Below are 18054 nucleotides of genomic sequence, written 5' to 3'. Positions count from 1 at the left end.
TACTTTTCATCTACAGGTATCCAGTGTTTCTGCCTGGCCTTTGGGTGTTACTTACATTGGTATTTGGAGTTACTACTGAGTTCTAAATAGCAAGTGCTGAATATTGAAGCACCGGGAGGGTTAAGGGATCCATGTGTGGTGATCCTAACTGTGTGCAGGCAGTGAGACAGCTGCCGATATTGACAGTGGTCAGCATCCTGCCTGCCAAACTTCATTTGTACCGCTGTGAACATTCTGAGGGACCTAGAAGTTGTTCCACTAGTTTTATACTTACCTCATTCCAAGACACCTAGTTGAGTGCCCCACCAGCTATACCCAACTAAACATTATGCTACAGTGGGGCCTTAGGATGTTGGAGGGGGGGACATTTTTTAACTTAAGAACCACTTGCCAGGCTGTCGCCATTGCAGCCAGAATTAGCTTAGTAGTGATAGCATGAACAACGGTGTCCTGGTAAACCAGCAGGGAGAGATTTGTTGATCCCAGAATGTTTCTTTGCAGTCCAGCCACACCCATACTGGAGCCTCTCTCAGAGCCCAGATGTAGAGGGAAGTTTATGAGAGTTGAAAAGCCAGACAGGATAATGAGATGTAAGGGAGCCTTTAGCACCCTGCCATGGTGCCCTCCTAGATTGCTTACACTTTACCCCAGAGAGACAGGTGAATATGGTTCCACCCTGAATAGTCCTGTTCAGTTCTGTTTTTCAAGGGGAGGAGGTTATGCTCCACCATATGGGTCAGCCTTCTTCTTTTTTTTTACAGAGTTTTATATAGAGCAAACCTGACCCGAATTGGGTATCAGAGCGCTTTACATAGCCCTCTGTTGATTTGCACTCCCAAGTCGTGGAGTCCCTCAGGTAGCTGCCTTGTATGCAAGCCTTAGTGATGCCGATGGACATGGGAATCACTTCACATTCTGTCCAATTAATAATGATCTTAGAGAAGCCATGAAAGATGGACTTGTCTGCATCAAGTGAGGTTTGCAGGTGTGATAGTAGGACTAGGATGTCATCCGCATACCACCTCTCCAAACACTCTACTTATTCATTTTTTTGTCTCAAGAGAGGCGTTTCATCACCACCCGAGGATGCAAGCCTAGCAAGAATCAGAGTGAGGAAAGGGCGCATCCCTCTCTAATGGCTTGTCCAATATAAATTGAGGCAGACAAGAAGCCACCACAAGAAATCTCTGCCATTGTTGTGTAATGTAGGGGAGTTGGTTTATGTACAATATACATCCCCAAACCCATATGTGACGTGACATATGATACATACAGCCACTTCACCAGAACAAACACCTTCTTGTTGACTCGTGTCCCAGTAGAGAAATGAGAGTATGCGACTGCATCATGTACAGTCGCATTGTAAGCGCAGTGTCGGGACCGCTGACCAGAGGTCAGTTGGTCCCGAGAACGCAATGGTTATGTCAGCCCGACATTGTAATTAGTCCCTATATGTATAGAAAAATAATATTTTTGTGATCATTATTTTTAACATCCTTGGTATCACAATATTTAAGGTTTTGAAATGGTGTCAGTGAACTGTGTATAGCCTCAGCAGGGGTGAGCGTCATAAAATCTGCAAGAAGGTTACTGTTTGGTGTGTTGTAAAAATACTTTACATATTGCCCTTAAACTAAGCCTGACTGATCTGTGCCAAGCTACTAGGGGGTTGAGCACAGGTTAATTGTGGATTTCTTGTGACCTTACCCTGAAAAAGATTGTGATTTCTGCCTCAGTAGGGTTTTACCCCCAACCAGCAACCACATTTCTTATACTCCTCATGTAAACTAAAAATAGCAAAGGTTTCTGAGATGTAAAATACATTTTGGGCTCATCTGAAGGGGTGATGACAGGAGGGTAACATAAGGTAGGCCACTTCAGTTTAGTTTAATCTGAACAGTGACCTATCAAGTGCTTCAGATCTCATTCTTACATATGTAGGTTGCCGCCCTGGCTTATTTTTGAGCCATGACCCAACTAGGACTCATCTTTATGTCACTCTTTCACCTTCAAGAGCTTCAAGGCACATGAGAGGGGCTTGGGGAACAGAACCCTTGCTAAACTTTTGACCTCCTTCCAACTAGCTGAGGTCCATGAAATCTGAGCCTTTAAGGTTTGTGTATATTCTGCTTAGACTTTCCAAGTTTGATGGCTGTTCACATTAAGTACCTCATTCATGAAGTATATATGTACATCAGGGGACACTATACCTGCCTTTATAAAGTGGCAGGGTTCCTGCTCATTGTTGCTCCAACTGGTATTTGGCATTTTAACCTAATTTTACTCATTTGGAAGTAATTATGTCTTGAGAATGTTGCTGTCTGGATTCCTTGGCCATCAGTGATTTATCTGTGTTTGGGGTAAATGCACCAGAATACTACCAGCACTTTGACTGTTTAAACAATGTCTTTGTGTGCTTCTGGCTTGAGACCACCTTTTACATGCCGTTGTTGTTTTGCAATACCTGCAGGTGGTTTGTTTCTGTCACTTCTGAGTGTACCCCATGAAACATGCCACATGATGGACTCCAACTATTAACATGTTAGACACTCTATGATGGTTCCATTCTGGCACTCCTGAATATGCTACGTTAGTTCGCATGCGTTTACAACGCATGCCATTACAATGCGGCTGTTCCAACGACCGCGTTGTTACATCACATACCATTACAACGCAAGTCCGACCAATGACTTGCTGTAGAGGGCCACTGGATTTAGGAATAGTGTAATTTACTATTCCAACTCCAGTCTGTGCAACAGTAGTAAAGCTGTTGGATTTTAAATTCTACAACTTCTGCCCCCTACAGCAAGTTGTTGTTCCGACTTGCGTTGTAATGGTATGCAATGTAACAGCACTGTTGTTGTAAAGACTGCATTGTAATGGCATGCATTGTATCGCATGCGTGGTAAATGATATTTACCACCACTCCTACAATTGTCAGGAGGTGCGGCTGCAATTATTCTCACACTCTTCACGACATAGCAGCGTTCACCATACCATATGCCATGCTCCTCACCTAATGCCTCTCTTATAGTGCAATATGCATCCAACAACCCATCAATCATGCACTCCAAAATAGCACCAGAAACCTGATGCAAATGAAATCACTTCGTAACCTCATCAGGGGTATGAAGCACTATGCAAATGCTACAATGCAATCCCCAAAATTCAAACCACAGAGTTTATCTTCACATGACAGATTCTTAATAGCAATCAAGTAAAGGACAAAAAAAGGGAAATATTTCCTTCATTGTGAGAAGCTGGTCTGGTATATGATGTTCACTTATGTAAGTGTCTAACACCACAGGGTGTGGCTCTAATCAGCCAGGCTGAGCCTCAAGACTATTAACAACAACAGAAATACCTATGCTGATACTTATCTATAACTAAACTAATCAAGGCGTCAATAAAGAAAATACTGGCTGCCTATTCAAATTTTAATCGATAAATATGTATTACTTATTTTCATGAATAATCAATACATTATCATGTACCACATTTTGAACATCTTGACACATTACACCACATATCCAAAGAAAAAATATATGGACTATAAACAAGTGAGATTGAGTCCGGTCGGCATCAATACCCACTGTGGAGCCGTATCTCAGAAGAAACAGGTTTTTATTTAACCACAAGATCGATCACATCCTTGTATGTGAGGCCACTAGATGAGTAAGGTCTGATATCATTTCCACCCACATTTAAAAATCTCAATGAGGCCTCCACCTCACTAAACATTGTATGAGTCCGCTATAGTTTGAATCTTAAAAAGCGAAATCGTCTGATTTCCCTCTAATAGATTGGTCCTGAGGAGAACCCCCTTTTTTCAAACTATGGGGTTCGAAACATGTCGACCTGTTGTATATATTGTTGGTCTTTCATTTGGCAATTAGACAAGTGTGACTAAGATGGAGAGGGTCTCTGTATTGTCTTAAAATAGAATATTTTTGCCTTTGATTAGTTCAACACAGAGACAATCTTGGTTTAAAATTTTACAATGTCACTTGTGATATTCTTCCTTAATTGATAAATCACTGTAATTTTACTGTCAAACAGACAAGACCTTTGTTGTTATATGTTCTATGTTCTATGTGGTTTGTCCTTAACGTCTCTACTAGATTTATGTATTTATCCAGTCATTCATTGTTTATAGTCCATATATTTTTTCTTTGAATATGTGGTGTAATGTGTCAAGATGTTTAAAATGTGGTATATGATAATGTATTGATTATTCATGAAAATAAGTAATAAATATTTCTCGAATAAAATTCGAATAGGCAGCCAGTATTTCATTTATTGACACCTTGATTTGTTTAGTTATAGATAAGTATCAGCATAGGCATTTCTGTTGTTGTTAATCACTACTGTAAGTGGGCACCTTGCACCAGTCCCGACAACCCTTATGGTGATTCAAGAGGTCTCAGACAACCTTAGAAAGCTATCCAAGAGGTAGCTATGGAGAGCAGCCTTCAGGCTTAGTCTTGAAGGAGTGTAAAGCAGATTGTTTTACCAGAATGCAATCTTGTAGTATAGATTAAAAGAAAAAAGAACCACTCAGTAGTTCTAAAAATATGTATTTTTTTTTCTATCACTACCTAGTATTTTATAGTATCTTCTACATGGACATAGACACAAAGCGCCCAATACTATATAAAGAAATCACAGTAAATATCATTAATACACAGTGGGCCCCAGGGGGTACCAAACCATATATTAAGAAAGTGGTTTAAGAACCACGACTCGAGTCAGGACAATCGCAAGAGAACGTAGAAATGCTGGGACCCCAAGGAACCACCCAAGGTTAGTAGAAAGGGACCCCAAGAAGTGCATGTGCAGTGTGTGAACACAATGGCGTGCTCCGTACAAGTCTATGTGCAAGTCCGAAGTTTAAAGATTAGGGACCCTTCCCAGTGGACCCTGAAGAAACCCTGTGGAAGACAGAAGGTTGGAGAGCCACCCCACCCGTGGACTCAAGTACCCACGTTACCTATTCCAGGGAAGCCGGGTGCATAGGTGTGAAGTGGTGTCGGAAACCGCAGTCGAACCCAATGGAGGACTTAAGGAAAGTGCTGCTGCTGGAAGAGGAGAAAGTGTTCAGGAGAATCCAAACATGGATTCTTGATGGGGAGTACCTGAAAGCAGATGAGGCAAAGTCTGTGTCACTTGGGAGTGACCAGGGGCTCGGTAGACGAATGCCCACCAATGTCGGGTGCTTTAGGATAATTGACGGTGACCTTGACTCTGCAACTGTGAGGACGCTGAGTATGACCAGGGGCCAGATATGAGCCGTCCCATGAAGGTTGTCAAGAGCTGAGGGGGTTTGTGTCCGGCAGGAGCACTAACAAGCCTTGGTAAATGCAACCCACGCAAGCAGTCAAGACAATGTACGGTCGGGACCAGCAAGGCCCAGGGGACTCACCACAAGCAGGGGAGTCCGGGTCGGCCAGAGCAATCAGGGGATTCCAAGGAAATCAAAGATGATCCTTAATTGGACCCACAGGACAGAGGCACAGGAGTCGCAAGAAGACCTCAAGCAGCTCACCAATAGGAGCAGGCCACAGTGCCCAGGGGCCAATGTCGCTGAAGATCTTGGTGCACAAAGTTGCCAGAGGTTGGGTCTACGTGGAACCCAATGCAGTTGTCGCAGAGTTGCCAACAAGCATATGCAACTGCAAAAGTACACGGTGCACATGGGTTCAATTAATGCAGCCTCCACGAGGGATTCTGACCTCAGGAGCCAGGGATAACTACCACCTGTGTTGTTGAACGCTTAAGTGTCCTCAGGAGCTCGGGATCTCAAGACCGGTCAGCAGTATTGGGGTGCCTACGAATGTATGGGAGTGACTCCTTCACTCCAAGGGAGATTATCTTCAGGTGTCTTGGATGCTTCACAGGACCTGCACGGATCCTGTATGGTGCACAGGCACAGACGATGCAGCAGTCTGAGAGGGAGAGGAAGTCAGGACCAAATGGAGTCCAGCGAAGTCCAGAGTGCCCAGACGGTAGATGTGCAGTAGTTTCAGTTCTGAATCTTGTCCATGACGAATCTAAGGTCCTACAGCCAGGTAAGCCCTTAAGTACCCACGGGAGAAGGTTGGAAAGATTCAGGGGTGAGGGTCTGGACACCTTTGTCCAGTTTCACGACAAAGGTTCCCAGGACTGATTTGAACTGGTCTATGCAGAGGGACACCAAATGTCCCCCTCATGCAGACTTTCAGGTGCTGGCAAGCGCACGCACCCAGCCCTAATACACTAAATCCTGTCTGGGAGGTTTTCACACCTACCTGTGACAGGATGCCTATTGTCCTGCCTTCCTCTGCTTAAGCTTGGCTCAGCAGCAGGAGGGCAGAAATGTGTCTCTTGTCTGCAGCAATCATTTTGTGCTGTCTGGAGCTAGAAGGCTGGTACCGGGAACACCGAGAGCCCCACGGAAGGCACTCTTGGTAGCTGGACTCATATCTCCCACACCAGTTACTGGTGTGGGGCTATGATTCCAACATCTTTGACACCAAATACGATAGGGCTTGTTGCAGCCGTTTTCAAGATGGTCCTCGAGCGGTCACATAATGCCCCTCTATATGTGTATATGGCTACTTCACTAACAACCCGAGAGACTGGAATCCGTAGGCTGCAGGGGTGTCCTGCTCATGCAGGGTCACCCTCTCACTTAGAACCAATCACCCAGCCTTCAGGATTGTAACGGCCTGCTATAGGAGTGTCTTATAGTTTAAGTGCAGTGACCCTTAGATATAGTGAACCTATATCTTAAGTGAGTGGTGCATGCAGGCTTTAATGGCAGGCCTGTAGTTCCATTGTTAATGGTCTCTCATGGGTGGCATAATACATGCTGCATCCCATGGGAGACCTCTGGGGTACCTATGCCCTGGGTACACGGTACCATATACTAGGGACTGACAAGGCTACCCCAGTATCCAATCTGGGGTGTACAGAAGTACATAACATAACAGTTTAGGGAGAAAACAGATGGACTGTGTCCTAATTAGCAGGATCTCAGTCAGACTAGTCAAAAACAGCATCACATTAAGAAAAACGTGGGGGTAACCATAAGAAGCAGTCCCTACTTTCCTACATTCATATACTCACTTCTGAAGAGCATTTGATTTAATCTGGCACCCTGAACAAAATGCAAGTTATTTTAACAGTAACAGGGAAAATACCACATGACACAATAAAATATATGGATGCTTTTATTAGATAAACAACATGCAAACGTAGTCCTTCAAATAGGGACATCAAATCTTGCCAACCCTGTAAAGTCTTCATATTAAAAGAATTTCATGAAATTAAAAAGGAATGCCACCAAGATCTCCAAACCTCCGATGGAGTAGAGCCAAAAAAATACAATCTCCGTTTTACCTGGATTGCATTTTAGTTGGTTAATGGACAGCCAGGCTTTAATAACTCCTCCAACAAATTTTGCCCTATTTTCACAAGTAAAGAGAAGCTGAGTGATGTCGGCGTATGATGTAACTTTAGCCCCTAATGCCTTAGCAAGAACAGCCGGAGGAGTAAGATAGGCATTGAATAAAAGAGGGCTCAATGCCGATCCCTGAGGTACTCCCACTTTTAAGTCCTGAATTTGGGATGCAAGTAGGGGGATCCCTACTTCTTGGCTTCTGCTGTCCAAGAAGGAAGTAATCCACTTCAAAGCCAGTCCTCCAGACCCAATGGAATTTGCTGAGTCTTTCATGGGGGACAGTCTTGAAGGCCACCAATAAATCCAACATAATTAGAACTGCCTTGCCCCCATTATCTAGCGTGTCTTTAATGTAGACAGTTACTTCTAGCAGTGCTGTTTTACTACTTAAGTTGGCTCTAAAACCCAATTGACTTGGATGCAGAATATTGTTACTTTCAAGGTAACCTGAAATGAGGGAATTAACATGTTTTTCTAACACTTTTGAGAAAGCCAGAAGACAGATCGGCATGTAGTTGGGAAGGACCTTAGGGTCAGCCGACGGCCTTTTGAGTAGCGGAAGAATTTTGACATGTTTCCATTTGGAGGGTACCATTCCGGAAGACAGTGAAGCTTTCAATACCTTGTTTAGAACGGGGTTCATAGCCTGGGCCACTTTAGCTAGTAGCCTAGTGAGACCAAGATCAGATGGGGACCCAGCCTTCAGACACTTGAAGGCCAAAAAAGATTTGTCCTTGGATATAGGTGGAAAATTAAGGAGGGCAGGCACCTCTGAGGAGAACATGCTGGAGACGAGCGCCTCACTAGCACAGCCAGGTGCCTTAGACACACTCGACCAGCTTGCTTGGATAGTGGTTATTTTATCATGAAAGTACACAGCCAGCTGGTCAACCTAGTCGGCGGAGGGTTGTGGGCGTCTAGTAACTGCATCTGGGTTCAGAACCGTTTTAACGATTTTGAAAAAGTATTAAGATCTTTTGTCTGAATCTTCAGTTTTCTTTTCAAAGAACGATTTTTTCTCTAGACTGACCTTCGAATAATAGTCTTTTTAGTGCTGCCTTATAGGTGCATTTGTCCTGTAGTTTTTTTGCCATTGTCTTTCAAAGTGTTTGCAATGTTTTTTACATGTCATGAGATTCTCATGAAACCAAGGGGCCGACTGTCTAGTTCTAAGAGATCTTAGCTCAGAGAGAGGAGCTAGGTCGTTTATGCTGCTAAGAATCATCCACCAGCACTGCGTCTACTTCAGGATCCCCAGATAGAGAAGGGTGATCTATTTCCAAGATGCTGCTAAGGTCTGATAAAAGAACTCTATGTAAGGCTCTAGGCATGATCTTAGTTTCTTCAGAGAGAAGCTGATTGTGAATAACTTTAGACCAATTAAACCTAATTAAGTGATGATCCGACTATACTAATGGTAAAGGGTCGAGCGACATCATCTTTACGTTGAAGAAAATTTGGTCTAAGGTATGACCGTCCTTGTGGGTAGGTTTGAACAACAAGGTACATGAACATTGTGCTCATAATAAATGCAACCTGAAATTATAAATTGGCAATTAACTTTATTCCAGAAAAAGACTTCCATTTTGTTGTCCCATTAAGAAACTATTACATCAGCGTACCAGTAGGAGTATTTCTCTGTAGCTGCATTGTGCAAACACATTTTCTGTAGGCGCAGAAACTTCCCATATCACAGATGGAGAGCAGAACTGGGACAAGTTCCCCTGTAACTCAATATCCAGAAGTTCAACTTTAACTTCTAGTGCTACATCAAGAAATAAACCCAAAAGGCCCCCACACAACACAGTGCTGAAAGATCAAGTAGCTAAAACTTGCAAATAATCCCTAGAATACTATTTCATTGGCCTAAATTCTCTAATTAGGCATTATATGTTTTATTGATAGGGAAATGCAAAAAGCTAGAATGCAACAGAACATTATCAGAAAACCTAACCTCATTGAATCTGTGGTGAAAATCCCAAAATTCCACAGACAACTACTGCACAAATTACGTTACTACAGATAAGAATTAGAGGGTGGCTGACACAGATCAAACTCCTAGAGGATGGGAAATGCCTGCAGAGTGACTTGGGAGAAGTTGAGGCAAGGAGACTCTTTAATTGCTCCGCCTATATGAAAAGAAAAAGGTCTTTACTAGTAAAACAAAAGAAAAAAACCTTTACATTATGTGATGGGAGCTGCGAGAAATTACAGATAGAGCAACACAAAATAAGTTTATGTACATCGTCAAAAAGATATTGTGTGCAAAACACAGATTTCAAGATAGCCTTCTAACTAAAATGACCACTTACAGACAAAGATTTATATTTAATACTTCGTTCATGTGCTTTGTTAAACAAATAATTTACACTACATTGTATTTTATTGTGTTGCAGTGTATTGTACTGAATCATCTTTGAAGTCTAGGGGGGGGGAATGTGATACTGTAATGGAAGTCAGCAGATGTGAATGGTCTGCTAAGCCCCTATCTTGGGATGTACGTTGTTACAACGCAGGTTGTAACAACGCATACCTTTACCACGCGGCCGCTACAACGCAAGTCGTTACCACGACTTACGTTGAAGGGCGTGGATTTAGGATTTTTATAATTTTATATTCCAACACCAGTCCCCGTGGATACTAGGGAAGGTGTTGGAATATACATTTATAAAATTCCTTATCCCACAGCGCCCTCCAGCGCAAGTCGTGGTAACGACTTGTGTTGTAACGGCCGCGTGGTAAAGGTACCGCGTAGTAAAAAATTCGTGGTAAACGTTGTTTACCCCTATCTTGACTTGGACTCTGTGCATTCGTTTACCTGTATTCTTCAATATTCCCTTTATTAATGACAGTGGATTTTGTTGTAATGCATCCCTGAATGTCTCTTACAATTGCTCTTTTTGAAATTCTAGGAAAAGAACCTCCAAAGGATCAAACCTTTATTCGAAAACAGCGACTTCAGATCTACCTACCTCTCTACAGCATTCTGTCTGCACTAACTATTGTGGGAATGATAATGGCTGGTACATTTCTGTTCTTCAACATCAAAAACAGAAATCAAAAGTATGCAACTTCTTTATCATTGTACTGTGTTACGAAATGTAAGCTGTCCATGTGCACACATGTCCTAGACAGTCCATTAAATATTTTTTTCTGATGTTTACTCACTGTAGTATGGAATGGGCATAACAGATAGAGAATCACTTGACATGTAGATATTTGCCTCAGCTCTCCCCAAACACTGTCTGCTAGCTCTGATAAAAACAAGTGGGCATATATTCTTTTTGGGGGGGGTTCTCCACTTAAGGTAGTTTTGAAAGCATTCCAAGTGATGGCCAAACTTTGCAGTACCTAGATTGATTTTAAAACAATCTGAAAGGAACATAGTTTTATAGCATCTAGTTCATTAATAATATCTTATTCATAATTAAAAATGTATTGAAAAACCTTCTCAAACTGAGAGGTTGTATGTTTACTATAATTTTGATTGAAATAGCCAAATGATCTGAAAAATTAGACAGCATGTCTGTATTCCACCTTTTTATTTGATTAGACATTTGAAAAAAGTCCAATTGAGCGGCTGTATTAAAACATTTGGAAAAACATGAATATTGTCTTGAAGGAGGGTTGTCTCCTAGGTAAAAATTCCGTCCACATGGTGTTGCAGCCTACCCACAACTTACCCACCTGCCGAAGGTCCCACTTCATCTCCTTGATTAGGGCCAAACCTTTCTGCGACACCAAATCAGCTTCCCTGAAATCGTCACCCTGGACTGCCCCCTTTCAATAAGACCCAGTATAAATTGGACAACATTTATTTATTTGAGTTTTATATAGCGCTGGCTAGACTCGGAGGTATCAGAGCCCTTTACATAAGGAACAGCAAGTTGCAAGTTATAAAAAATGTACATAAATTACACAGTGATTACATAGTAACAACAAGAGTTACTAGCGAATAGCACATAAGGACACATGATGAAGCCACAGTAACACAGTAGTATGCATTACTAGTGCGTGGCGTATCAGAGAGAGGGAAAATGAAAACAGGGGAGGGGAATGCTGATAGAGTCAAGGCAGGCAGGAGGGGGAAAGTCCATCAGGGGGAACCAAGCAGTCAGTGTGAAAGGCAGATAAACCAAATAGAACCGTGAAAAACAAAGTCTGATGTTCGGCTGGGTAGGTGACGGTCGAGGGGTGAACCAGAACCAGACTCCTCTATAGCTGCATAGGACAGCTCCACCGGGCAACGGTCAAGGGTACTCGGTCTCCGAGGTAAGTACAAACAGTTTCATTTTCCGCCCATGGGGCATTGTCAGAGTTCCTTCGATGGTAGCAGTTCCGGTCTTACTAGGAAGCGCCCTCAGCCTCATCCTCCAGTTTGCCCGATGAGAGAAGAGGTGGAAGGGACAGCTCCGAAGGTAAGCAGATCACCCTCAATTCCCAGAAGCAGAATTGAGAGTAAGGCAATTGAGAGTAAGGCATTGTGGCAGCGCTCCATGTGTTGGCGTTAAGAAGGAATTCGGTCTCAGAGTAGGTCCCCCCAGTGTCTCAAAACTCTGAGTGCTCCACCCTTCTCATGTAGTCTCTCTTTCCTGAGGGATGGAGTGATGGAGTCCTGTTGGCACCGTTTATTCAGGCCCCGCCAGATAGGCGATGCCTCTGACCAAACGTTAGCTTCTCAGTCTCCGAGCTGCCCATCCTCAACTCTGTCTCGTTCCTGTCGCCTCCTCGGCTCTCCACTCTTTAGGAACTCCACTCAGGCCAGTAGGTAAGCCTTACTTGTTGCCAGGGCTAAAAATATAGCTACCAGGTGTAACAGCCTCTCTTACCTACAGACCATAACTCATGTGGCACGCAAGTCTTCTCCTGATCCACCTCAGTTGTCAGCCCATGGAACTTCTCCCACTGCGAATGAGATAAAGCATCAGCATTGTCATTGTCCACACTGGAAACATGCTTGGCTCTGAACGCAATATCAAATCTCAGGCAATGCAAGACAAGAACTTGGAGCAGATACCACAGCTGTGGCTCCCTAGTCGACAGCCTGATGACCACCTGCACTACCAACATGTTGTCTACCTGGAAAATGACTCTTTTATGGGACAGGTGAGGGCCCCATAACATGACCGCCACAACCGGGGGGAAAATTCGAAGAAGGTGATGCTGCGTCTGCCCTCCCTCCATTCCACAGGCCATTGCTCAGCACACCAGTGTCCCTGTCAGTATAGGCCAAAACCGCAGGCCATCACGGCATCAGAGAACATCTGCGTATCCCAGTCCATGTCCACCCAGGATGACAGGGGAATGCCGTTAAAGTTGTGTAAAAAGGCCTTCCACATACGCAGGTCGTCCCGCACCCCGCTTTCAAACGGACATGATGGTGAGGTAATGGAAGGCCCAAAAGGAACAATCCAATGCGCCTGCAAAAAGTCCTCCCCACCCGTACCACCCTGCATGCAAAGTTCAAATGTCCCAGGAGTGTCTGCATCTCTTTCACTGTCACTTTCTTTTTTACCAGCATTGTGTCAAATAAAGCCACCATTTTAGTTTCCTTGTCCTCCGGCAACCGGGCCTCCCCTGCTGCCGAGTCAATTTTGATGCCCAGAAATGCCAGCACTGTCTTGAGCCCCACTGTTTTCTCCAGGGCCAGAGGCACCCCCAAGTCCACCATCAGACCTTGGAATCTGTCAAGCGAGTCCTGGCAGTCTCCCAACCCCGCTGTCCCCACAAAGAAAAAATCATCTAGGTAGTGTGTTATGTGTTCCACCCCTGTGTGCCATGTGAATAACCATTGCAGAAAGGTACTGAAACACTCGTAGAGGGCACACGCAATGGAGCAACCCATAGGGAGCGCCTTGTCCACAAACCATGGTCCTTCGAATTGAATCCCCAACAATTCAAAATCGTCAGGGTGTACCGGCAACAATACTTCTATATTATCTAGAGCCCTGAAGAAGTCTCTTTGGAGACGAAACGCGTTAGCTACATGGCACAATGGATTTTGTGAATATTAGATTTTAATGATTGCATCCATTTTTTTCAATCAAGAAAATAATTCTGACCTGACATTCTTCTTCAAGTTGTCATGGACAATTTGATTTCATTTGAATTAAGAATAATATTGCAACTTGATGTGTGCTGATTCCATTCTTTTCTATTTGCTTTTGGGATTCTTCCGAATAGGAAGTGTAGAGGGGTGCACTTTCTGGTTTTCAAGCACCATCAACAAACTAGGCAGCCATTTGCAGTGATAGGTGCGGGCCTTTTGCCTCAACCCTCTTTGCGTGTTTTTTTCGTCTAGGTAGTGTGTTATGTGTTCCACCCCTGTGTGCCATGTGAAAAACCACTGCAGAAAGGTACTGAAACACTCGTAGAGGGCACATGCAATGGAACATCCCATCGGGAGTGCCTTGTCCACAAACCATTGTCCTTCGAATTGAAACTCCCAACAATTCAAAATCGTCACGGTGTACCGGGAACAGACGGAAAGCTGACTTGAAGTTGCTTTTTGCCATCAACGCCCCCGTCCGACCTTCTCCACTAAGGCTAGGGCTACGTCCACTGATGGGTACGTCACAGTCACTTGGTCTGCGGGGATGAAGTCATTCACGGACTGGCCATCTGGCCAGGACAGGTGTTGAATCAGGCTATATTGCCCTGCTTCCTTCTTGGGCACTACCCAGATAGGTGACACAACTAACTGGTCCATGGGCCATGTGTCAAATAGACCTGCCATTCTCCCTTCCTGTATTTCTTTAAACAATTTTTCTCTGACAATTTGTGGATTCTCCGCTACTGATTTTAAATTGGCCGCCCAACGGCAAACTCTAAGGCTGTTGTATCCCAGCCTGAAACCTTCCTTAAACCCCTGTAGCAAAACCACAGTGTTGTCAGTCCTGTCGTAAAAGGAGTGCCAGAAAGCCAATTTCTCAAAGTTCATGGGTGTATGGGCCTTTCTCTCCAGGTCCCTGTGCTCCTCTACCAGACTGGAACCCCCCTCCCTGTCCATATATGGTCCCCTGAGGTACCCCTTGCCTGATTCGCTGTGGTCCCTTGTTGGTGCCCGTAGCCCGGGCGGTGGAGGTACCAGCCGAGAAGCAGCCCACCAAAGGGTGTCCGCCTGAGCATTTTAAGCATGTGTGCCAAAATGTGCGTACCTCTCTTGTGCATAGGCCTTTATTGTAGTCCCCTTGGTTTCTGATGCCCCCTCCCACCCGGCCTCGGGTGGGGCGACCCTGAAAGAGCTTGTAGACTATTGGCAAAGCACTTGCTGTAAAAATGGTCTTGCCAAATTACACTGGCCCCATGATGTGCTGCCATAAATCTGTTTTTAACTCACCTCATTGAGCGTCCGGGTCCACCACTAGCAGGGCCCGGAATCCCTCATCATATTGAGCCCAAGCATTGCCCCTGAAAATTTAGATGCGCCTTTCTGATGACATCCATGTACTTGAATATGACGACTGCCCTTTCAGGGAACTTCTCGCAGTAGACACTGGCATAAATTAGGAAAGATGCAGTCCAGTTCTCGATTGTCACTGGGACTCACTGGCGTTTGGATAGTTCTAACTCTTCCTTCTTGGACCCCTCCTTAGACCTGAGCTCTCTATGTAGTAGCCTTAGGATCTCTACGTACTCCCCTTTCCAGATGTTCTCCTTTGTGGATGGCATTAGATGCGCTCCCAAAGGCTTTGCCATCTCCATGTATGGTAATTTTTTTAATTTGACCTCTATGCTCTCTTTTTTAAGTCCAGAGTCATGTTGGTCACCCTTGTCCCCTTGTTCTACCCCCGCATGCCAAAGAATCCAGCCCCCCTGCGTGCCTGCCGGGACCGCCCCTGCCACGCAACTCTGGGTCTAGGCTGTACTGTACCCTCCCCAGGGGCCCCCTTTGAAAAACCCCTTTGACAACCCTTTTCTAACCCTCATGGGGGCTCTCTCCAGCCACAAGTCCTGTTCTCAGTCCACCACCTGACTTGCCCGCCTACTGGGACCCCACAGGGGTCACCACCCCACCCCCCTCCTCCTGTAACCACTGGGCATAAGCTTCCCTAAAATACACCTCATGCCAAGGGGCCTCGCCGGCCTTCATGGCCCTGAGGCGTTTGATTTTGTCCACCAGACCCTCACCACCCTCTATTTCATCCCTGCCCAATAGCACTCCTACTGTGCTCCCTGTATTAGTAGGGGCCACGGGCTCCACATCTGTGTTCCCACCTTTATTTCCACTATGAGAGGCCTCACTAGGACCTTGTGAGGCCTCTCGCTAAAGGGACACGCCCACTGCCGACAAATGCGAGGCCTCCGCTGAACCGCCAGAGGACTCGCATTCCCCAATTGAAATTGCAGCAGGCGAGGCCCCTTGCGGTGGGGCATTGCCTGTTGCCATTCTGCCTCTCCCTTGGGCCCGCAGCATGGGCAGGCCCACCCCCACTGATAGTCTCTCTCCAGACATGAGGGGCTGCTCTCTGCACACGTGAGCAGCCCCGCGCCCTTACCTGGATCAAAGCTGTAGGCCTGCGCTCCGGCGCGCAGGCCAGAGCTACTGAAGCCACCCCCCAGCTGAATTCTGCGGGGGCGACCCGACCCACTGGGCACCTCCTTCAGCAGGTCAATCCTGCCCGCGGTGGCCAACAGACAAACAGCCTGCTCAAAGTGATCATCCTCCATGGTGAGTACAATCGAAGAATAAGCTAACGAGCTGCACCTAACCTACGCTACACTAAAACCCACTAAGCAGTACACCACAAAGGCAGAAGAGTGTGCCAGCCACCGTGTCACCACATTAAAATGGTGGCTGGCACACATAATGGAAGCTGGACTGCACCACTTCTCCAAAGACCCCGGGGGCAGACCTCTCTCCGGTCAGCTGCCCCCCAAATCTCCATTGTCTGTTGCCTATACTGATGCGACATCTCCTGTATGCTTGTTTCTTCTTTGTGGACCCGAGAAAATATAAAAATACCTTGTCACCAATTGTAGAAATTATGGTCCTGCTTGAAATGAGAAGCAGCAACACTTTAAGCGTATTTCTCTCCTCATTTAATCATTATAACAAAAAGACCTACAAGGAGCTAGAGGGAGAACAAAAATCGTTGTCACATCAGCTGTCAACGCATTCAATGACGGTGCAGTGACACAACAATAGAATGCCAAAGGGATTTTTTGATTCCATCCAGAATATTGCATATGAAAAATGCCTGGACCTACTGCAATGTATATATAATACACAAACCAGTAGAATGTTAATATTGTAACACTCTGGTCCTAAAGCTTCCTTTAGCTCTATTGAAAGAAAAGTCCTTGTTGTATGTATTCTGCTGTCTGGTCAAACACTTGGTGCTAGGGGTGGTGGGGAACAGTAGGTAAATTCAGTTAATATTTGAATCACATCATTTGTGGGGTCTCTAATGGGATAAGAAATCTTTTGTGGTCTTCTGGATTGTAGTATACCAGAGTTTTGCTGTTGATGGTGGTAATCATGACTGTAGGTTCTGGTAGGCCATACCAGTCATTCTTTTGTTTCAGCAGTGGTCATAGAACTAAACATTTCCTGCAGAATATCTTAAATTCTTGCAATAAATCTACTGCAGTGGAAATCTTGTGACCTTGGAACTGATAGAGGCCTGGGGCCATATGTAGGTAGCCCCAATGCGATCATGCGAATTTCAGCGTTTGCGATCGCAATTAGGGCAGTGTGCCACACTTTGCCACACGCAAAATAAGGAATCGCAAATTTTGCGATTCCTTGTTTTGCGGTTGCATTTAAGGAATTGCAAATTGCGATTCCTTAAATGCAATGTAGGAAGCACCCAAGTTATGCGAATTGAGGCTTAAGGAATCGCAAAATACCACCAACTTCAGGTTGGTGGTAAATTGCTAGTTCTTTGAAAAATGCACTTTTTGGCATTTTTCAAAGTGCCATGTGAGTCACATACATGCCCATAGGGCATGTATGTGGGCCACATGTGCACACATGTTAATTTCAGGGGTGCAACAGGGTGTCCTATTGACACCCTTGCAACCCTGAAATTGCATTCTCAGTTTGCGATTCTCTAATAGAGAATCGCAAATTGAGAATGTCTTCCAATTCATTCCTATGGGCCTTCTAGCCCATAGGAATGAATGAGAAGGTATTCCTTATTTGCGAATATCAATTTGCGATTCGCAAGTAAAGAATAATTGGGATTCGCAAAATAATGTACTAATCCTACCTACATTTCGTTTTGCGATTCACTAATTGCGATTCCCAAAAAATCGCAATTTGAGAATCGCAAAACAAACATTACCTACATATGGCCCCTTGACCCGTAAGCCACCAGCATTACTTAGCGCATATGTTCATGACGTAACAGGCAGCTGATTATGAGTCTCTGTGAGTCTGGGGGTAAAGAGCAACGTGTGCACTACCTGTACACCTGATAAAACTCCAAAGGGTGCCCAGTGTGATGTTCAGTTGTTTCGGAAGCCACGTCTGCAGAAAGTCCTGCATGTTAACTGCTTCCTTCTTTACTAGTACCCTGAAAATACGAATATTATTCCTCCTACTGCGATCCTCTAATTCGGTCACCTTTTTTTTAAGATTCCATATTTCTACCTCCCAGGCGGGCACC

At 44.8% G+C, this 18054-nt stretch overlaps 1 protein-coding gene across 1 annotated transcript in view; it reads left to right on the top strand.

Annotated features, from left to right (window-relative positions):
• The window catches only part of GABBR2 (gamma-aminobutyric acid type B receptor subunit 2), a 1581022-nt gene that overhangs the window by 1156148 nt on the left and 406820 nt on the right, over positions 1–18054 (top strand). Inside the window, exon 10 of the mRNA XM_078686234.1 lies at positions 10354–10504. Within this exon, the coding sequence (XP_078542360.1) occupies positions 10354–10504 (151 nt within the window). The remainder of the gene's footprint in view (positions 1–10353; positions 10505–18054) is intronic.

This window comes from Lissotriton helveticus, chromosome 4_1 (genome assembly GCF_964261635.1).
Source record: "Lissotriton helveticus chromosome 4_1, aLisHel1.1, whole genome shotgun sequence".
Lineage (NCBI taxonomy): Eukaryota > Metazoa > Chordata > Amphibia > Caudata > Salamandridae > Lissotriton > Lissotriton helveticus.
Note: the sequence above shows the minus strand (reverse complement) of the source record. Positions and strands in the feature narration are given on the sequence as shown.